The sequence below is a fragment of the Aptenodytes forsteri genome, unplaced genomic scaffold (genome assembly GCF_000699145.1).
Source record: "Aptenodytes forsteri isolate BGI_AS27 unplaced genomic scaffold, ASM69914v1 Scaffold73, whole genome shotgun sequence".
Lineage (NCBI taxonomy): Eukaryota > Metazoa > Chordata > Aves > Sphenisciformes > Spheniscidae > Aptenodytes > Aptenodytes forsteri.
In genome coordinates this window covers 2,813,284-2,836,275 of record NW_008796215.1, presented here as the reverse complement: position 1 = coordinate 2,836,275, position 22,992 = coordinate 2,813,284, and the positions used below count along the sequence as shown (strand labels likewise).

The window sequence follows — 22,992 nt, the reverse complement described above, 5'->3', positions numbered from 1 at the left end:
GGAGGGGGGGGGGGGGAGGGGATCTGTACTATTTTTTTATTTAGATTGTTCTGGGTTGAGGTCTGGTCATCCTAACCCTCAAAGTAGTTTACCCTGAAAGTAGTTTTTCAAGTTGATAATGCTCAAATGTAAAAATTGACCTGAGTTGTTCTGGGCTGAGAAGCAACAGTAATGCCTCTGATGTATCACCAACAAAATTGCTAGACAGGGTAGAGTGGAATCTGTTTCTGTCTTGCAAAGTTGAGATATCTCTGAACCACTCTAAGTAAACAGTAAATACAGCCTTCCCATCATTGTTAATAAGAAAACTAAATGTGCGTTGAAAACAGCGCTACTGGAATTGGATGGTAATTCTTCCCAATTCTATTTTTTTTTTTTTTTAAAGTTAAGTCAGTTTTCAGAAGAGATCCACACTCAGTGTAGTGCAAAATATATTGGTTATTTTCTTACTGAAAGGATTCACAGATTTTATTCTCAAGTTATGTATGTGTCTTTCTATCAGACATGCGCTGGTTCGGTGGTGTGCCTCTTATTTCTCTTGGCAAAAAAACAGTGAAGCAACCGGTATATGTAAGTTTTCAATAAAACAAGACAATCCCAAATCCTCTGTGGGGGTGTGTGTGTTGGGCTTTTTTCTTTCCCCCTGGAAATCAATTCTTAAAGAGGAGTGCGTGCATGCATTACTGTTTTCTATTGGTAATTGTCTGAATTTGTTTCTCACAGGTGGTTGATGTAGCAAAGGCAATTATTAATGCAGTGAAGGATCCTGATGCTAAAGGAAAAACATACGCCTTGGCTGGGTAGGTTACTTTTCTGATTCTAATTAACTGAAGTACTTCTTTTTGGTGTCATTTTTTGGCATGCTGCACAGTACATTTAATTTCTCCATCCATGCACACAGTTTGAGCTGCAATAAATTCCACCTCCTTTTTGGGAGGAAAAATGACTCAAGCTGTTATTGTGAGTACTCTGAAAATCCTAGTTTGGGCCCCTTTGCATTTAATGTTATGTATGTGCACACAAAGAAATAGGCAGTCTTGGGAAACATGCTAGATAACATAGATTTGGAGAAAATTCTGCTAAAGCTGTGTGGAAACCACCTGGAATTAGAACGGATAGAGACAGTGAATCTTCTGGAATATTTTGTGTATAGAAGCTCGAAGTCAGAATAGTTCATGAGCATTAAGAATAAATAACGTGGCAAATGCCAAGGTAATGGGTCCATGTTTTGATACTGTAACGTAGCACTGGAACTGGTCTTCATTCATATATGTGGTAAAAGGAACATTAGATTCATTGATAAACAGTTGCTAATTAGTCAAGATACAAATGATGCTGAACAGCTCTCTTTTTTTCTATTGCATGCATATCTCTCTCTTCCCCCCCTTATACACTGAAAACGTGCATAGTACCTGGATTTTGCAAAAGGCTTGTATGAGATAACATAGTTTTTTCCGTGTTCGTTTTGCGATGCTGTTGCAGTGACAGCTCTTTATTCCCGTAGTGCAGAGATCATTGCTGGTTCGTCTTTTACTCATGTTTTTCACTCGTGTTCACTTTCTTCAGTGCTGTAACTGAGCTGTTGAGGAAGATGTTATCCTGCCAGCTAGGCTAGGTGTGCTGTATGCTGGTGTTCTGGAAAAGGCAGCAAGTAGGTCTTCAACTTGTTTTGGATCATGCTGAGGAACTTCTGCTCAAAAACTAGCAAAATAAGAGAAAGAAGCTAACAATGGCCTGAAAGGACTACTAACAGCAGCGATAAGGTTATTAAGTAACTTGAAATTGCTTTCAAATCACTGGGATGATATGAAGTGTCACGCTAAAGAACAAGTGGAAACAAATGCTAGACAGCCATTCAAAACCACTTTTTTATCAAAGAGAATAGACATGTAGGTGTCAGATGGACACAGCTAATGCAAAACCACAAAATGTGATGAAATTAACCCTTTGAGTGACTATCTTATCTCTTGGGGGCAAACTTGAAGATGGATCAATATGTACCCAAAGCCACCTGCCACAAAAGGAAGGAGAGGCACCTGTTTTTAGGTTCATTGCTGTCTCAGCAGAAGCAACTGCTCCAACAGCAGGATAAATGGAGAATTGCACACTAAATAGAACACTGCAGCCAAATGGAGGGGCAACTGGCTGAACTTTGAATGTATTCTTACAGTTTCAAAGCCTCATTTTTTTTTGGCAATTTACAGAAGGCCAGGAGTTCAGTGCCCAGGTTTCAGAGGCAGGAATTCAAGCAAGTATGCCAGGCTCTCACTGCAGGGAATACACTTTCAGGCACATAACAATGACTGAAAAGACTTTGAATAAATGATGGTCTAAACTGAAGATCTAAATCAGTGTTGGAAAACCAAAGGAACTCTGCAGTATAACCCTTGACTGAAGCTGTATGAGACGCTTTTTTATTTTTTTAAAAGGAGTTACCAGTTTGAGTTTAAAATACTAATTTTGTAGAAGAGCATTCTATTTCTGTGGTTTTGGTGGTGGTTTTTTGTTTGTTTTTTTGGTGTGGGTTTTTTGTTTTGTTTTGTTTTTGTTGTTCTTTCCTACTATATGGTGGAATAGAGTTTTAACTATGACAGCTAGTGGTATCATTGCTATTTCTGAATGACTGAAGATTTGATATGGTTTTTTACCTGTTCCCCTCTTTCCCCCATGGCACTGCTTTTGCTTCATCCACTCGTTAAATCTTCTGTCCTGAATGCTAGTGCTCTCTAGAGCTTGCTGTCTGCTAGTATTGTGGTTAATGTAATGACACTTCAATGTGATTCTATTCTTGGTGAAGTTGTATTGTTGGTAATTCATAAAGGAACAAGGAGTATTTATCTTTATTTTTACATTTTTAAGTTTGGCTATACTACACATCCTTACATGGCTCTTACATATCAGGATAAAAGTGAAATTGGCTTATACTACCTTTGGATAGGCATGAGGATGTTAAAGTGTAAGGGCAAAAAGTTTGGTAAAAACAACCTGCTAATAACTAATGAAAACGAAGGGAGTTTTTGGTTTTTTTTTTTTTTCAGCTGAGTAAGTAAATTTGACATTTACCACTTTCTGCTGTGTTTCTCTTATAAGTTCTATTAATAGAAGAAAACTTAACATGTTGTTTTAATGGTAGTTCTTTAGTGTAACTGCATAAATGCAGATCTCTCTCAGGTTCTATAATCCAGCCACCTGGATGAAGTTGATAAGGAGTGTCGAGTGTTGAATTCTTTTGAATTCTCCCAAATATACTACCTTTAAGTATATCTATTAGAATGTTTTGCCCTAATTTGCTTTTACAAACTAAAGTAGTAGTGATTTGGGGTTCTGTCTTTTTTCCAGCATTTATCAACACATTTTGTTTGTGGTTATTAGCATTGCCGTTCTTTCTGAAGAACATGTCAATTGAAGGCTCAGTTTTCATGCATGCAACCTCAGACCTTGATATCTTTGAGATCTTGGGTTTATCAAACTGAAATTCATGTTCTTTGTATCATAGTCTTGAATTTTTGGACTGTGTGAAGTTTTGCATACTTAGTCTTACTCTAGCATGGTTTCATTTTTGTGGGGGTTTAGATTCCAACAGTAATTCAGTGTCTCCTATTTTTTTTTTTTTTAAAAAAAAAGGAGACTGAAGATGAAAAAAAACTAGAGTCTCTTATTTTTAGGAGGCTCCTACCTGGGAAGTAATAAGTCTCAAGATGATTGTCATGTCACTGAGGTCTCTGCCTTAGCTGAAAAGTATAGCAAATTGTTAGGAGACACACACTTTTGGTGTGTTCATTGCTGCTTTGATCATGATCAGCAGGATGTAATTTTGAAGGTTGAAACACCAAGTGACACACCAGAGTTCAGCAGTGTGCTCGTGTGTTGTTGTGAAGGTTTTCAGAATGTTTTGGAATACCGGCAAGTTGCCTTGAAAGCCAAGGGCGATATGTGTTTCAGTCTGAGCCATCTATAGAGTATTAAAATGCTAAGGCAAAGTCTGAACAAAAAAGGAATGGGAACTCCTAATGGTATATGTTTCTCTTAAACTACTGCAGGTGTGCAGGAGACTGACTGCTTCCTTCCCTCCATCTTGAGAGGGGGAATGCATTCTTTTGGGGGAAATTTATCTTAGTTTCTTCCTCTTGCTTTTGAAGAGAACAGTACGTTCTTAGTTGAGCAAAGGCAAGTGAATCAATTTCCTTGCAGCCATTTGCTACCAAAGATGGGATGTCTTGTTAACAAACCTTTCTTAATTTTACCATTTGCTTTCTGGCTTCCTTCTATTACAAACTGCCAAGTGGGCTTGTACGAATTCAGTCCTGTCCCAGCGCTGAAAATCTTGTATTCAGAATTTGAGTCAGCATGGAGGAGGCACATTAAAGATGTGCTTTAAAAGTACACAAAATACATTTTATTCAGTATGATTGTGGTGGGTTAGCCTTGGCCAGCAGCCAGGCGCCCACCCAGCTGCTCACTCCCCTTCCTCAACAGGACAGCAGGAGAAAATAGTATGAAAAGCTGATGGGTTGAGATAAAGACAGGAAGATTGCTTACCAGTTACTGTCACGGGCCAGGCAGACTCGACTTGAGGAAAAATTAATTTAATTTACTGTCAATTAAAATAGATTTGAATAGTGTGAAATAAAGACAAAAAAAATAAAACATCACCTTTACTCCTCCACCCTTTTCTCAGGCTCAACTTTAGTCCTTCAATCCCAACTCCTCTACCCGCTCTCCCCAAGCAGCGCAGGGGGATGGGGATCAGTGGGTTATGGGGTCAGTCCATAACCGCTCCTCTCTGCCGCTCCTTCCTCTTCACACTTTTCCCCAGCTCCAGCATGGGCCATTCCACGGGCTGCAGTCCTTCAGGATAAACCTGCTCCACCGTGGGCTCTCCATGAGCCACAGGGGAATCTGTGCTTGGGTGCCTGGAACACCACCTCCTGCTCTCACCTTGGTGTCTGCAGGGCTGTTTCTCACGCTTTTTTTCCTCACTCCTCTCTGCCTGTGTTGCATTTTTGCCCCTCCTTAAATGTGTTTTCCCAGAGGTGCCACCATCTTGTCTGAGGGGCTCAGGTGCGCCCTGCGGTGGGTCCGTTGGAGTTAGCTGTGCCTGGCACAAGGCAGCCCCGACCTTTCCACATAGGCTGCCCCTGCAGCCACCCCCGCCAGTGCCTGGGCACTGGCACCCAACACAGTGACAAAACAATTTTGCAATTTGTGACTTGCACTGTTACCATCACTGATGTCAGATGATATGTTTTTCTAATTTAATCTCTCTTTATTTCAAACAGTACAGAATCTGGAGAGCCAAAATTTGTTCCCCTCTTGTGAGGAAAATGACAAATGTGTTAAATCATTTAGATTGAAGAAAACAGGCCCTTGGTAGGCTTGGGGGTGGAGGGCTTTAAAATTTTTGTCTCTTGCTGCAAATATTAAGTATACTGAACTTACCTATAATGTTTCTTGCTTTTTCTTTCAGACCTAACCGATACCTCCTTTACGACATGGTAGAATACATCTACGCAGTTTGCTTTCGAACCTTTCTTCCCTATCCGCTTCCACGTCCTCTCTACCAGTAAGTGGGACCCTTCCTTCACTAAGGACTTGGGATCCACCAGGTGGCACAGAAGCATAGATAACTGTTGCATTGGTTATTTAATATTGCCAGTTGTTATTTAACATGGTAGGATTGTAGAAACTGACTTTCCCTAGGTACTTGTTAGCTAGCTTTGAGTCTTCTGCTCAGGCACAGGCCTGCATTTGGTGAGCTAGGGTATGAAGGGTGTACTTGTAATAAACTTAACATAACTATTTATTCCAGAGTCATTGAATGGCTTTGCTGAGTCAAGAAGTAGCAAAGGTCCTAAGTAGAGACAATCAGTAGCAAACTAAACGAACTTTTAATAGTACCACAGGGCAAATCTGTGTGTATGTTGCTGACCGTAGGCCCGGACAGATTTTTCTTCAGCAGCTTAAGATATTGCTACCGTCAGCTGTCCTTCCAGTCTGGTGAGCATGGCCACCCTGGAAGCAGAGTTGGGGTAAGGGTAGGTATGGGTATTGATTGACTTTCTAGTTCAGTCCTTTGAACTGATTTGAGACAGTGTTGGAGGTAAGTTTGTACTGAGGTTTTGGCCTGGGAATTTGAGCAGTGCAGTTGTGAGCAAGCATTTCTTTGTCTGTGATATGAGGGCAGTAACATCTTTAGAAGATGGTAATAAATTGGGAGATAAGAAGGGAAAGATGTAGCATCACTTCAGTTGACTAGTGGATGGACTGCGAAGGCTCTTGATGCACTGAGCTTCTTCTGCAGCTGTACATTTTGGCCTCGGGGCACTGAGGATAGAAGCTGAATTGCAGCTACTGAGTAATAGTGCATGAAAAAGTGCAGTATAAATCTGAGCCTGGGCATGGTTGAGATGTGTTAACGTTTGGGGTGCTGGTCCTCCTCAATTTTAGTACAATGCAAACTAATAAGCTAAAAAAGTCACCAATGTTAGAACCCTCCTACCAATCTGCTAATAGGATTGGACATTAGATTCATGTAACTGATGATGAATAATGCTAGAACAACATCTTCAACTGTTGTGGCTGTTTCTGAATTGGCTGTAGAGGCATCGGGTTAATGTGGCTCAGATGACACAGAGTGGCTTGTTAAAAAGTAGCTATGTGGGTGCTTATTAGTTTTATTCACATTTGCTGCAGTCCATGTTATGCTTTTTTCTTTATGAGCTAAACTAAGTGATATTTCATATTTTTGAGAAAAGAGGGCATCTAAAAGGCAGATAAGCCTAGTTCTGTTTATGTGCAGTAACTTAGTAACACCCTACTCTGCCAGGTGAGCACTTCAGTAAGAGATTCTACCTTGAATACTGTTGGTCCTGAGATGCTGAGCAAGAGCTGTAGTGTTATTTTCTTTGCCAGATTTTCTTTCTTTCAAGGGAAACTTCATTTCTGGAAACTGCAAATGTACTAATCCTTATCCTTTTTATAGATGCAGATTGCTCCAGATTCCATCATCTTGTTTGTATGGCTGTTAACTCATTTAGTTGTCAGCAAGCATGTTTTCTCATGAAGGCATTGAATCAAACTTTGTGACTAATTGGATTACTGCCTACACTACTAGGGAACAGAGTTTGGAGGAGAGGCAGGGGCAAGACTGAACCCTCTGGGGTGTGGTGAATTGGACGTGGAGGTTTACTTTCCCCACCCACTAATACTCATTTTTACTTCTAGATATCTGCTCCTCCATTCCCTTCCAAACTAAAAGAATAGGAGATCTAATAATTCGGTAGCAAACAGTTAAAGTTACCAGAAACACAACTAAGAACTTGCTGGCTGGCATGTTCACTGCTTTAATGAATTCATAGCTTGCAAGAACAGCTACAGAATAAGCTCTTGCTCACTGTCTATTAAGTGTGAAATATTTTTACCAGTTCTTGTTTTCTTCTGTGCATCTATGACTATACTTCTGCAATACTCTTTCTGATTACAGTTTAGTTGCAAGATTCTTTGAGATTAATCCATTTGAACCATGGTTAACACGAGACAAAGTGGACCGGGTAAGTGTAGGACAATCCACAAATTCTTCCTGGGAAATGTTTCATTGTGTATTTGTAACTTGTAGTTTTGCATTCAAGGAGTGCTGAAGTGTGTGTACATCATGTGGTGTAGTATTTCAGTCAGTTCAATGGCTAGAATTTGATTATACAGAATTGCTTTCAGACTGTTTGGATACTACAAAAATTTAAATTTTTAAAGGTGTCTGTATATGACCTTCCTCAAAAATGGTTACGGTTCCTGCCATACAATTGCTGCAGCTACTTGTTCTGCAATCTCGCTCTTAGCTTATTTGTCCAGACCTGTTACAGTGACAAGGGGATACGCTGTCAAAGCAGTCTGGAGATTTCCTCTGGTGTAGTCTTACAAAGACTTAGTAAGAGGGAGGGACTAACAGAAATCTTTTTTAAAAGGCATAATGATGATGTAGTTTTTCCACTAGCATTGGTGGAGGAAGAATAGTTAACGTACTTCTCTAAATATGTTTAAGAAAGCGGTTGAAACAATTGGTGAGAGGGTTATGTAGCAAGAAGTAACATGATGGGGGTGGGGAAAGGGCCCAACCTTCTTAAGTGTTAAAAGTGGTCAAGGTGGCATGCTTCGCTGTGCCCCCGCCCCCCTCCCCCAAAACACATGCTATTGAAAATAGCAAAACCAAAGTAGAGAATGGATGTGCAATGTGCAGCTAAGTGATGGGGAGGGTGCTCCCCACTTTTAGGTTAACTAGTGAGTTTATGTACCTCTAGATGCATTAAAATCACTTATACCATCCAGATAATGGTGTTTTTAACAACTCAAGTTGAACTGATGGCGCTGGATACAGCCCAAATTCTTGCTTAACATTAGAGTGCATTTCTCGTGAACATGTTGCAACTTCATGTTTATTCCTAACTTCTCAGAGTGTCTAAGTGGGGGTGGAGAAGTAACTTGCAAAAAACCAACTGCAAGTGAGAAAAAAGTAGGATTTAGCAAGTATTAATGTCAAAACTGTTGGCATATGTGTAGTAGGTTAGCAAAGATAGTCATGTACTCTGACAGTCTCTAAGCTTGCTGCTCTCTGAAGGCTGTGGGTACTCTCCCAACTATTTTGCAGAGTTGGAGTTTTAATGCCTTTTGTTATGACGTGGTATCAATAGCCTATTTTGACCTAATTGTCCCCAAATTAATTTGAGGTAGGGTACTACTGTGAATCTGGGAGAACCGGATCCTATACTTAGAGCTGCTTACTGAATAGCTGTAAGCAATTAATTTCTGTGTTTACATTTTTTCATCTGTGAAATAAACCGGTTTCCTATTCTGTTTGGAAATAACTGAAAAACTGTGGACAGTGTGTGTAATAGAGGAGGTAAGCTTATTCACAGTGTAGTGCAAAACTTCCCCCCCGCCCCGCCCCAAACCACTGACTCATCCCCCATACTAGAGAGAGTTGGCATTGTAGTTCTGTTGGCTGTACTGACCCAGGATGTAGATGTAACCTCCTGAAAACCTTACTTCTAGCTGTCTTCGTAGTTTATAGAGTTACATTTCATAAAATAAGCCTGCACCAAATCACTAAAACTACTGCAATTCAGCTATATCATGGGTAGAGTAAGAGGTGAATTTCTCCATGTCACTTCTGTGTCTGATTGTTCCTCTTTCCCAGCTTTTCATCCTTAACAAATCCACACAAAATTAGATGTGGTTGACTTAAAGACCTTTTCAAGGAATAATAGCATAAGAGAAATCCCCATTTGCTAAGATACAGGTCATATGTGTTGCAAATATGGTAATAGAATTAAATATTTGTCCTGTACAGGATCCTGTTCTAAACCATGAACAGAAAAAAAACCCAACCTACCAAAGGTGATAATTTAACGTACATTTTCTTGACAAAGCAGAATGTATATAATTGCAATTCAAAGATGCCCTTACAAGTTTGGCCTAATTTTGCTGTTACAATGCAGTGATCTTCCCAATAATGTATACCTGATGGAGAGAAAATGAAGACACTTTCTGCAGGTCTCACTGTTATTTTTATTCCTGAATCTAAATCTGAAGCCTGAAGGACTTTTTGCCAGATGCAGAACATCTGTATCTCCTGTCGAAGTACACTGGGTACTCAATACCTTGTATAATTATGCTGTAGTTCTGTAGGGCCACATTGAATCTTTTCTTCCTCCCAAGGAAAAACACTGAGCCAAAATCAGTCAAGGAACTGGGATCAACACACAGTTGGCTGAGATGCAGCAGTGTATTGTATTGCGAGGTTCTTTCATGGGGGAAACAGTCTTACGTCAGCAGCCTTGAAATTGTAGTAGAATTTCCCAAGAGCTGCCATTTGTAGAAAATTGTTTTGAGATGTATTAAAATGTTTCTAGTACTATGGATTTATGCTTGTTTGTTTCCATAAAAGAAAAAAGGTGGCCTCAGGTGTAAGTACACAATACTTTTTTTAGTATGTGAATGACTGCATTGGGTGTAATGCTGTTTATTCTATCAAGTTAATTCCCTTTTTGTTTCCCCTCCCCCGCCCTTCTTTTTAAAGTTTCACACAACAGACATGACGTTTCCTGACCTTCCTGGTTTGGAAGACCTGGGTATTCAACCAACATCTCTAGAACAAAAAGCAATTGAAGTTCTGCGCCGTCACCGCAGATACCGCTGGTTGGATGCTGAGCTGGAGGAAGCAAAACCAGCTAAGACATATCCCATGTAACAGTTGATAAGGTTACTTAACGCTTCTTAAACTGCCTTTGTATGACCCAATTTGTTTGGAGAACTGTGTACATACTGAGTAAAATACATTAATCATGTAAACTATATTTCACCAGTGTTGTCTTTTCAGTTATGGAAGACTGTCATTGAAATGTGATTTTTCTCTTTAAAAGGTCACAGAAGCAAGTTACATATTGTTGCTTAGCTGGTAAGCATTAAAATATTTTGAAGGTTGGGACTGGAGGGAATGTGTCTTAACACTAGTCAGTTTTGCCCTTGGCTCTCAAAGCAAGCATATCACTGAGCTTTAGCAAGTGCTCAAGTAATTTGAAGAACACTGCAGTTCAGGAATATGTGGCCTAGAACATGTCCTTTCCAATAGGGATTGCTGGTACTGCCACCTATTCAGATTATTCAGATAAAGCCCCGTTCTTAAGTTCTTGACTCTTCTGAGCTTTGTTTTCTGCCCTGAGCACAACTATTACAGAAAATGCCAACCAAAATGGCACAAGCTGTTTCTAAGGTCAAGGAGCGTCATAAACAAGTTACTACGTGTCATCTGATCTCTTGTGATAACTTGTGTGCTGTGGCTCATAGACATGAGGAAACATGTCATTTCTTCCATTTTTAAATGCGAAAGTCTAATTATTTTTAGATGCTCAAAGATTTTATGCGCTGGGACATCATCTTTCTCTTGGTAAGAGAGATAAGCTTTGCTTCAGGATTAAATATTTTCAGTCATTTTAAGATCAAAGACAGATCCCTGCCTGAATTTGATCAAGAACTGTGCTTTCTGTTTCCATATCCAAAGGGTTGCTGGAGGCTTTTGGTTAAATTTTGGCAGAGACATTGTTTGCTAGGGTGCAGGTTAGAGCTGAGTAAGTCTGTACACAGAACTGAGAGCAGAGATCTATTCTATGTGCAGTGTTCTGATGGCTTCAAGATGTGAAAGAAGACATTTCTTGAATCGAGGAGTAAGCTCATACTTCTGGGAGTAGGACAAATCACATTAACTAGGATGAGTTGAGATTGGTGGGGAAACTGGTTTTAAACTGGGGATGAGGGGATAAAATGAGCAACAGAACATTTTGTGTTTTCACCTCCAAGCTTCCTCCTACTTGCCTTTGTTGGAAGTGAAATCAGAAGGAAGGAACTGGGACAAGTTGGACAAATGGTTATCAAAGGTAGAAGCCTAATGGAGGGGAAATCTGAGGTGGAGAATGGGATGGAATAGGTGATGAAAAAGGAGAGTAGGAAAGAGAGAACAGAGAGATTGAAAAGAACAAAAAGGTCAAGGTTAGGGAAAGCAAAGAAGTCTTGATTAAATCACACTGATTGCTGGAGCCAAAGATTAGAATCTCACTGTTGCTGTATTGTTGCCAAACTACTGTGAAACTCCTGGGCAAAGTGTTTCTTACATTTCAACAGCTTCCACATTTTGCTCTTCCACATAAAACCTACTGCTGCTAATGTTTACTCTGTTAGGAAGAGGTAGGCTCTTGTGGTAATATGAATTTTTTGATCCTGCCTACTACGTATTCAGTTTGGCTCTCATGAATTGTTTATTTTTCTTTTGATAACAGAAGTTCAGTTGTTTTAAAATAAATCTGCTAATTCAAACATTCAAAAGCTAGGACAAACTGGAAGTGAAGTGCATATTGTTAATAATTTGATCCTTAACTCTTATTATTTTTCTGACTGCAGGCTTTTTTCCATAAGATCCTAACTTTAAATGTAGCCTCATTAGTACTTATTTAATATGTGTGGCCCTAATCTTGATTTATTGGATGTTATTCACATCCTGCTGTGAAAACAATAGTATTTCTGAACTGTTTCACAAGTGCACATAGAGTACAGAGATATGCAATTATCATGATAGTCCTGCACGGCTAACAAGCAGTTTCCATTTTCAGATGGTAAACTGAGGCAAAAAAAACCTGTCAAAGGTAATGCTGTAATGTTAGGTGCCAATTCTGGGAATGCTTACCATAATGCAGTGGTTTTTGAAGCGGGGGGGAACCAAAGCACAGCTTTTCCAGTGGCTTCAGTTGCACCACAGGCTACTCCTACAGGATCTTAATTCAGACAACCATTAGGTGGAGAACATGCAGGTGATGAATACCCATGAAAAGTTTGCTTTAAGCAGCCTGCTCCACATCAGATAGGAATACTGGTAAAGTGGAGTATCACATTAGTGCTCTGCTGCTGCAAGTTTTGTTTTCCACAATACTTTGCCTTACATAGCACTTCTGCTTCCTACCTTGTGGAAACTACAGTGTGATTTCTCATTATTTATCATTTCAAAGCAATTTCTTTAGGGGTCTTGAATGTTAAAAAAAAAAAAAACAAAACCAACCAACAAAAAAAAACCCCAAGAAACACCTCACTTATTTTGTAATACAGTCCAGAGTACAAAATTACTATAATTCAGTTTCGTCAGTGATTTTTATCCCTACTCGTTAATCAATGAGAAGATCTTCCTTCTTATCCTATCCCTAGTTTCTCAGCTTGCAAGAGTTTTTAAGCCAATCTGCAATTTGCAAAGTACTGAAGGTCCTTTAAACATGTCAACTCAAGGCTTGCACTTAACGCCTTTGTGCGGGGTGTTGCTCAAAACGGCACGGAGGGAAAGAGGGGGCTGTTGTTTTCTGCCCTCCCCACAAGAGGTCACTGGTAGAGCAGAAAGTGACAATGATCTTGAAGCGCGCTGGGTTCCTCTACTTTTTGCAGCCTGTCTCCTATTTAGGCTTTGCCATTTCTCATCTCTGTTCCTTGCCTGCACGCAGCCAGAAGGCTGTCCAGAAAGGGGTTTTCAGGTCAGGCCCAAAACTGTGCATCGACAAGTTTAGGTGCAGTGGCACTGGTACCATCTCTGGCTGAAAGGAAACCTGTTTTGGTCCTTTCCCAGCACATAGTCTAATATTCTAATCTATAGCCCACCTTCAGCCTGCTCTAGAGGGTCTTGTGAGAAAGTAGACCCTTGGCAGCATCTGTTTATGGACCAGATGGATTATTTGCATGCCTCTGTGTGTGTGCACTTAGGAGACAGATGGTTAAGGACCAATAAGGGCTGAAGAGTTGGTGAAGGCAATCATACTGGCAGTCATGTTAGATATATGTATGTGTATATATATGTGCGTGTGTGCATGTACATAGATACATATGTATACACGCCCCACCCAACCTTGGACAGTCTGATGGAAAGCGTATGCATTTCCCTAGGACTGAGAAGAAAAAAGGAAACAGTGCATAGGTGTCACTAAAACATCACTTCTCACTTTTGGCACTCGGCTAGCCTGAAAGGAAAAAGCGACACTTCTGCTCAATGTAGTTAACTTGGTTCATGTGCTGCCTTGGGGCACCAGTATATCTTGGCTGACGTGAAGAGAAATTGTAAGGAGTAGGAGAGTATCGTGAGAGATTGTTCTAATGGTAGCGGTCGTCCTCATGTAAATTAGAGCACCTCTATATTTTGAGTTTGTGTGGGAAATATTGATAGCCTTTATCCTTTATTAGGAAGGTAACCGCTAGTGTAATTTTTCAGTATGACAGGAGGTAGGTATGGGGGAAGGAGAAGGAGATAGCAAAAGCAGAAAACTTAACCCACTTTGCTTTTTGAGATCCCCTTGCAAGCAGGACTGGAGGATACTTGCATTTTAGGAACAGCTTGTGTGGATGGGAATAGTATCTGCATCTAAGAGTGGAGGGAAGGATTTGGATCTTATGTTTCTTCGAAGACTGTATGTATCCTAAGCAGTTGCGACTCTGGTTTGGACTTAACTGCTAATTATGTGCATATTTATGCTGAAAATATGATAACTCTTAAATTACACTGTTCATAGTGTATCGCTCCAAGTTGGAACAGGTGACTTGCATAGAATTAAGTCTTCCTGTCTGCTGCTTTATTCTTACTTCTTAATTTTTCTTTCTGGACTTACTTGGGAAGCCTTAAAACTTTCTTCAGTTGCTTAGAGGGCAGATGGTTAATGATTGAGAAGAGCATTCACACTGGCAGTAATTATTCCGTAGTTCTCTCTCTCTCCGTGCTGTTTCCTGTTTTTCCTTTCCCCTTGCCCTAAGTGGTGCGCATGGATACGCATTATATGAAATGAGGAGATCAGAGGACTGCTGTATTTAAAGGAATTCAAAGTGGTGTAAGAACTCCTGAGTAATTCAGGATAGTGTTACTGCAGCCTCTTTGAGGTATGGAGGCAGAAGCTGAAGGACACTGATGAAATGGCAAAGGAAAGCTGGTGGCAGAGCTGAGAATAGAGTGACAGTGTGCTGCTATGGCTTCTTTCTATCCTTTTAATGACTAGTTATAGCCTGGGACTCACTCACCCTAAACACCATTCTCTCTTGAAAAAGCTTACAAAGGTGTAGCATCAAAATTTTTGTAATAAATGAATGAGACCTTTTCAGTAGTCTTGGTTCTTCACTTTTCACATGAATCAGGCTAAAGTTTGATGTTTTTTACAGGGTGTGGGGGGGGAAGGATTATACACTAGTGACGTGAATTTGAAGTAATGTTTATGCCAGGTACATACTGCTCTAACTGTTAGGGTTTCTGTAGCAGGGGCTGTAGGGCTGCCCTGTGGTGGAAGAGGCCATGAACTGATATACATAAGAAAGAGCGTTAGCCCTTAAGGCAGGAGACACCCAGAGGGGACTGCTGAGGGGCTGCAGACGCACTCTTGGAAGGAGACACTTCTGAGGGACTGTGGCCCATGGGGGGGACACGCCGGGGCAGAGACAGCCCTGAGGGACTGTGGCCAGCCAATGACCCACACTGGGACAGCAATGCTGGGAAGCGTGAAGAAGCTTGGTATTTTTATGGAAAGGAAAGCTCCATATGCTAGTTATATGAATTTGAAGTAGCGCTCACAACAATATGTGCACTAGGCATGACTTGGCAGGGTTTTGGTAGTGGTGAGCTGCAGGCATGACCTGTGCGGGAGAGGGCTGTGAAGTGCCCTATACCAGTCACAATTGCTTCCAGCCAGCTCAAAAACTGATGTAAAACCCATTTTTTGTGTTTTCATATTTTTTAATTAGATTCACAATTCCCCAGCTGCTAATGACCAGGAAACAGAATTGGCTTGCAGTTTATTCCCACTGTCTTTGTGTGTACATGTGCTTTGTTGTATGACAGGCTTTCTGACATCTACCCAGCAGCCCTGCACTTCCTACAGCATCACCCCAGGTGCTCTCTCAGTTCAGGTGACTGAAGCCAGTCAGGTTACACAAGCCAGTGAGAGCTACATGCTTTCTCTGACATTGATAACTTGTAGCAAGTGAAAACACCTGTAAAGCTGTACCTTATCAGTTCTATGACTCATTAGACTGTTAATTACTTCATCTGAGCAGTCCTAGCTCTCAGTCAAGTAGAGGCAGTTTGAAACAGTGCATTTGGAAAGAGGACTCAGTGCAGACCCAGAACCACGAACAAACTCCAACCAGCAGCAAAAGGCTGAGTTTCTTTAAGCTTACAATGGCACCCTGGAAGAGACGGCATAAAGTTGCACTGTTACTCATGAACGTAGGTTTTGTGTGTTACCTGATGCACTTACAGCAAGATCAAAGAAAGGGAAGACTTGATTCCTTGGATGTTAATCCTCAATCTCTGAACAAAGAAAATAACATCCTTCAGAGACTGGACCATTTGGACTGGACCATTCATAACCTCTGTAAGTAAAATGCCACGCTGCTTAATTTTTTGAGGATTAGGTATCGAGATTTCCTGAAGGACAGAATAATAGATAGCAGCGAGAATGTTTGGGTTTTCCTGGACGCTTTTGATTGTATTGTTTTTGTGTTTTGGGTTTTTTTTCTTGTAATCTTGAAAAAGATTTGATAGCTTGTCTACTTACACACAAAACAATAAAGTCTTTCGCAGTCATCATGCTGGTTTTTTGTATATTTTGTATATTAGACAGTTCCTGACTCTGAACTCTTTTAGAAGTCTTTAAGGTGGTGGTTGTACCAGCATACTCATCTCAGGTGGCTATTATTCCTGTCATTATTTTGTTTGCCATAAAAACCTATTTTTGAGAGAAACTGGAAATGCCCCATTTCCTCAGCCTCTGTCTCTGCTGTGTGGGTGAGCAACAAGGGGAACTGTGACTCACAGAGTCTTTTTCCTTTGTGTACCTTGAGCATAGACACAATGGAGTTGCTGTGGGGAAAAGGCATTGATGAACTCTGCATCACCTGCTCGACTGGACCGTGTTCCCAAGCAGCATTAGCTGAAATCTGCTGCTAGGACTGTTTCTCTCTCATCCCATGATAGTGAAAGGCCAACAACATCCCAGCAGATGTGCTTGTTTATGAGCAATATTAATTTAGAAAGGGTCTTTTCTTTCTCACAGCAGGCTTTGTGGATTTTCACCTTGTTTTCAGGTATCTGTTGTAGGTTGGACTGTTGGAAGTGGGCACAACAGAGCCATCTGAATAAGGGCTGAAGAATCTACCTCCATTTCCTTTGGACCCCTTAATTTTCCACTTCTTTCATGATGTTTGAATCTCATCACCTCATGGCAGTGGTAGGAGGGCTAAAGCAGCCAGAACTCTGCTGGCTGGCATTGCTTTGACTGTCAAGTTGTCCACATGTCCTCACATTAGAGCTAGATGTGTGGTAGGTAGAATAGAAGAAGAAACTTAGAATCTGTCTCGATCATCCAAGCCTGAAACTAGCTGTTTGAAATGCCACTTGGGGCACCCTTGAACTTGATGAGGAATTTTCCCTGTACAGCTTGGTCACATTTAATATCCCCTATCCCATAATGTCACTGTTACTGCTGACAGTGTCTTCACTGGCACCTATTCTCATGGACATCAATAGTTGAGCATAGTTTTTGTTGATTATTTTAGAGCTATTTGAAAGAAAGCTGAATTCTTCACTTCAACGCTTAGTTGTGGAATCACATAGTAGTTGAGGTTGGAAGGCACCTCTGGAGATGGTCTATTCTAATTTTAGCATCATCAGCTAGAGCAGGTTGCCCAGGACATTGTCCAGTTGGGGTTTGAATATCTCCAAGGATGGAGACTTAACAACCTATCTGGTATACCTATTCCATTTTTCGGTCACTCCAGCAGTTAAAAAGAAAGAAAAAAAAAAAATCTTATGTTTAAATGGAATTCCCTGTATTTCAGTTTGTGCCCACTGCCTCTTGTCCTTTCACTGGACACCAGGAGAAGACTCTTCCTCTGTCTTTGTTAGTCCCTCTCATAAAATATTTATATGCATCAACAAGTCTGTCCCCCCTCACCCCAAGCCTTCTCAGGCTCTCTCAGCCTCTCCTTTTATAACAGATGCTCCAGTCCCATAATCATCTTAGTGGCTCTTCGTAGGATTTGCTCCAGTATGTCCATGTCTCTCTCGTACTAAGGAGGCCAGAACTGGACACAGTACTCCAGATGTGGCCTCACCAGTGCTGAGTAGAGGAGAAGGATCATCTCCCTCGACCTGCCAGCAACGCTCTTCCTAATGCAGCCCAGGGTACCGTTGGCCTTCTTTGCCACAAGGGTGCACTGTTGGCTCGTGTTCAACTGGGTGTCTAGCAGGACCCCCAGGTCCTTTTCTGCAAAACTGCTTTTCAGCTGGTGCTGGTCCATGGGGTTGTTCCTCCACAGGTGCAGTACTTTGCACCTACCTGTGTTGAACTTCATGAGGTCCCTGCTGGCCTATTTCTCCAGCCTCTTCAGGTCCCTCTGAATGGCAGCAGGACTCTGGTGTATCAGCCACTCCTCGCAGTTTGGTATCATACAGAGACTTGATGAGGGCTCATTTATTGTATTTACCTTCAAGAACAATATGTCCTAAACCACCTCACACAGGCTATCTGTGCCGTTTCTTTATGGAACAATATTGTCTACCTAACAAAACCTTGAAAGATTAGAGTTCACCCAGTTCAAATCTTTCTAAGTGGAAGTCAAAAGATTCCAGTAAGCTTATTAAAGGAGATGACAAAGTGCTCATTTACTGTATTTACCTTCAAGATCAATATGGTATCAACAACCTGACTTAGATGGGAATCCTGTTATGGATCCTTAATACGTTAATGTAACTCAAGCATAACATCAGGGAAATTATTTGAGCCCAATTTAACAATTTTTGTGTTGTCTTTACTCCCAGATTTCTCCACTGATGCCAGTGCAGTGTCCCTTGCTCTGCGCTTGTGCAATTGAGAGCAGAATCTGATGCAGGGTATTATGAAATGTGATGTTTAAAAACTGTTCTCATGTAGGAGAGAGTGTCTGATGCTACTCTCATGTAAATATCAGTTTAGCTGTAACTTCACGGATCTCTTGACCTGCAGTGTTATAAGGAGAATTTTGCTCAGTTATGATGATGGAGAGTGTTCTCAATTGCTGTTATAATCAATCCTTTTTTATTTTCAATCAGCAAAATCAGTGGAAGCATTCCATGAAGATATAAAACAAATAGAACATGTTCTGAAGCTGCAAAATAACTTCAAGACTGGAACCCAAGTGCGCAAAGCTGATAACGCAAAGGAGGAAAAGAACATTGCACACCGTTTGCTGTACCCAGACTCAGTTTTGTTCAAACGCTGGGGTGCAGATTTAAGGGAAGAGGAGCAAACTGTTGCACAGAATCTGTTCTTAAGTTATGGGTATAATGTTTACCTCAGTGATCATCTACCTCTGGATCGACCTATCAGAGACACCAGATCTCCCAGGTGCAGTATAAGCCCCCTCTGCATTCACAAGGAGACATGAAATTAAAGGGAAAGGGATCCGCATTGCTTTGGACTAAGTTAAAATAATCTGCTAACAGATCTCAATTTGTGCTCTGTTTCTTTAGGGTTTTTTTCTATCATTTTCTTCCAAATCTTGCTCAGACTTGTAATACTCCAAAGACTGTGAAAAGAAGTCATGGTGTAGAGAAGGCACTTAGGAAAAAGAATATAATGCTAACATTATATTTGATATAGGACTTCTAACTGTCAGTAAAAAGGGGAAAAACTAGCCCTAGTATTCAGAAGATATGAGACCTTCTGGTCTGTTTACATTCTATTTAAGCCCCAAAGCTCAGGACATCTGAAGCATGCTTTCTCTTGTCTCTTACGTTGTCTTATGTAAGCCTCTTATATGCTGAGAATATCCAAAGTGGTGTTTTTTAAACCCACCTCCCTCCTTGGGAAATCCCCAAAATATAATCAATGTACAAGTAACCCCCTACATTGTAAAATTCTGTCCTTTTTAACAAAATGCTTGTTTTTCTTAGTTATGTTGCAGACCATAAGTGGGGAATACCAATACTGCTTATTAAAAGATGATTAGAAATCAAACAGGAGAGGTGACTGGAACTAATTATTGGCCTGTGAGTCTCATGAAGGGTGAGGAAAGATTCAGCACTTGAGCTGAATCCTTATATTATCTTTAGTGTTGTAGGCGTAGCCATAATGGACCGGTGACCTTGGGAGTTTCCTAATAGCCTTATTTTCTCTCTCTGTTTCCCTCTCAAGTTATCAGATAGTCTGAGGACTAATTACATGGAAAATATAGTGGGATAAACAGCTAAAGGATTAAGACGTAGATAAGTAGTCCACTTCATAAGAGGAAGTTTAAGGGATTTTTCCAGGAATTAGTTGGTTCTTGAAGCCAATAGATAATATTTTTTAAGCAGACCAGTCATACTATGGGAGCTGGCATAAGTAACCATTAAAATCCTCATTAGGAACAAGTATCTGTTAAAAAAGCAAGCACATTTTTTTCTGTATAGTATGTTAAGATACTATTATCTTTTGCAATAAATTGTGTAAGCTTTACAGGAACTAACTGGTGTAAACATGGCAGAATGTCACAGATACACTGCGAGCCCACACCTTTGTACCTATGGTCGCTTGTACTAAATCTGACTGAGCGTTTCAGAAAAGGGGGTGGGGGGTAGAGTGGATTGCAAACTGGGCGTGAATTAACAGTGTCGCATTTGGGAAAAGGGGAGTTGTCTTACTGGCAGCCCTCTGGAAGATGTAAAGAGCAGGTTATGCAACTGAGTCCTCATCATACTGCTTGGATGGAGCTGGTTCCATCTAGTGCACACAGTAATACGTTGCCCTTGACTGCGGGTGTCCTCTGGGTCTTGGATCAAGCCATAACTCTGGCACATAATGAGAGTTTGCATGCGTTTCTCAGTTCATGGTGTCTGAAGAAGTGTGAGGGCTGTGTAGGAGCTTCCAGAGTGAGTTTGAGGGGGCTTTCTGTGTAGCGTGTCTTGGGGTGCTCAGGCAGAGGGTGTGGAGTTGTGTGAGGGCACAAAGTGGTGAGCCGGCCACAGATCCTCCTGAGGCAGCCCTGAGCCGAACGATGCCCACCCTGCTGAGGGATCATTTTGGGGAGAACTGTCTGGAGTAGCCACCACAGAGGTGGCTGGAGCAAGTGCATGATTAGTCTGTGTGGTCCTGAAGAATGGCTGCAGTGCCTGGTGCTCTTCTGCTTTGCTATGAAGATGTATTTGCAGAGACCGCCTTTTGGAGATATCCACTCAGGCTCTTGCACTAACGGGTAATGGAGAAATTCCAACAAAAATGCAATCCATTTGTGCACAATTGCCACTGTAGAGGTCTACTTGGAGCATGAGCCTGGGTCTCAGAGAGCTGCATTACGTAGCCACACAACTCATGCAGTCTGAGTATTGCTTTCATGAGCATGTTTCTAAGGGGAGGGAATGATCAGCCTGAGAATCCAGCTACGCGCTCCTGTCTGCTCTAGAGGGAGTTAGTGCTTAGCACTATGAAGAAGACCCAGTCCTCACCATCTGCCCAGTGGCCAGGACGTTAATTAGCAGAGCTGACAAATATCCCAAATATATACTTAAAAATAAATAAAAAAATCTTTTGACAGTAAGCAGGAAGTCCAGAAGTATTCAAGCTAGCACAAAACAAGTTTGTTTCAGTACTGGAAACAATTAATTCTGGGGTAGCATGGAGTTCCACAAGGCCTGCTTTACTCCACAAGAAGGATTTTTGAAGCTCTTTCAAGAATTTCTAAAGACATCCCTTGTCCAAGGGAATCCTTCTCCCATGTCAGTTAAGTATAGCTAGATCTACCTTGTTCTTCTTCATTGCACATACAAAGGGATCATTGTCTAATTTGCTTTTGTCTGCTGTCAGGTTTGGCTATTGTCATCACCTTCTGTAAATGCAAAAAGCCAAATTTCACTCACATGTTCACTACATGTTCATGTAAGCTAATCATCCCTAGCTGAGTCAACTGTATTCTTTAGTTTCAATATTTTATAAGTATTTTGGATTGAGAAACAGTAATTGTTCTTTCTTATTGTTTTAACAGAAATTTTAACTTTACCCAAATGATTTATATACATACATAACGCAACTCAAATAAATAATGAAACTTGGATTTGGGAATTCCTTTTTTTTGCTCTTATGCTGATTTTCACTATAAGTTTTAAGCCAAACATCCTAATTCTGCCTTCTTGCAGCTGCCTTGCTCTCTGGTGTTCTTTAGAAACTGTGCTAAAGTTATTCTTCTTCTATTACAGCTGTAAAATGAAAACATATCCGAAAGACCTTCCAACACTCAGTGTTGTACTTATATTTATGAATGAAGCACTGTCAGTCATCTTACGTGCAATTACTAGTATACTTAACCGAACACCTTCTCATTTATTGAAAGAAATCATCCTGGTAGATGATTACAGTTCAAATGGTAAGTGACCCAGGGAAGGCAGGAGTCTTGCTAATCTATGCCGCTATTGTGTTATATGAATGTTGGTGGCTTTTTGGGTGCACACAGAAAAGACTGCTCAAAATTAAGAAGTAAATTGAGTACAGGAAAAAAAGCCCAAACACCTTAATAGCCTGAAAAAGGCAGTTAATAAGTAACAGGATGATGCTCTGCAAGTATTTGAAAAGGTTAAAAATTGAAGTGGGAGAGTATTTATTATCACTGGCTCATCAGGCACAGTACCAAAGTAAGAGTATGCTAAGAAAACTATCTCTGTAGGTATCTGAAATAACTCCTTGGAGAGTGGTGTCTTGGGTTGTGGAAAATACTCCTAGGGGAAGCAGTGGGTGCATCATTGCTCTTAAAATTGAGCTGAACAAAGCATTGTAAAATCATCTCTAAGAAACAGTCATGCCCCTGATCTTAAGGGTGCTCTTTTTTTTTCCCCTTGCCTGATAAGATGTGTTTGATTTCTCATTTTTCTAAGGCTTTGTAGCTGCTAGAAAAACATGTCAGTTCGGGTGGAGCAAGAGTTCAAGTGAATTTCCAAAGCGATGCTAAGGGGTCCCAACTTTCTATTCCTTCTCTCTGACACTATTTTTTTCTTTGGTGAGGGAGTTGGCATGCCTACAGCTCTTATAGGAGCATTTCACATTTTCAGGGCTTGTTTATCTTCTCTTTTCCTTTCCACATGGTAGAAGATACACACAGAAATTACTGCACTAAGACCACTAATTGGTTGCCGTTATGGCACACGTCTAAAGTTTCTACATACTGATGTATTTGTGTACAATTTAGAAGCCATACAATAGCACTATATGTAAATGAAATTTAGGTACTTAACTGAACTCCTGGAATGGAAGCTGGTTTTAAAAATAAGCCTCTTGAATTCATGAATACCTGAATAATTCTACCTGTTCTATTGCAAAGAACAAATCAGGTTTCAGTCTGGAACTGGGAGAAGCTAGAAAGCCATTACCTACATAATCTTTTCCATTTCTTAATATTGATTAACTCTTTTTTTTTTTTTTTTTTTTAAAT

The 22,992-nt window shown here is 40.7% G+C and overlaps 2 protein-coding genes across 2 annotated transcripts in view; both read left to right on the top strand.

The window, feature by feature from the left end:
* Positions 1-10,345, top strand: part of NDUFA9 (NADH:ubiquinone oxidoreductase subunit A9) — a 25,203-nt gene extending 14,858 nt beyond the window's left edge. The window contains exons 8-12 of the mRNA XM_019474441.1: positions 503-570; positions 724-800; positions 5,468-5,563; positions 7,484-7,550; positions 10,073-10,345. Of these exons, the coding sequence (XP_019329986.1) occupies positions 503-570; positions 724-800; positions 5,468-5,563; positions 7,484-7,550; positions 10,073-10,243 (479 nt within the window). The 3' untranslated portion in view covers positions 10,244-10,345. The remainder of the gene's footprint in view (positions 1-502; positions 571-723; positions 801-5,467; positions 5,564-7,483; positions 7,551-10,072) is intronic.
* A 102-nt stretch (positions 10,346-10,447) lies between these two features.
* Positions 10,448-22,992, top strand: part of GALNT8 (polypeptide N-acetylgalactosaminyltransferase 8) — a 30,193-nt gene continuing 17,648 nt past the window's right edge. Inside the window, exons 1-3 of the mRNA XM_009288531.2 lie at positions 10,448-15,929; positions 18,647-18,941; positions 21,767-21,933. Coding sequence (XP_009286806.1) covers positions 15,734-15,929; positions 18,647-18,941; positions 21,767-21,933 — 658 coding nt within the window. The 5' untranslated portion in view covers positions 10,448-15,733. The remainder of the gene's footprint in view (positions 15,930-18,646; positions 18,942-21,766; positions 21,934-22,992) is intronic.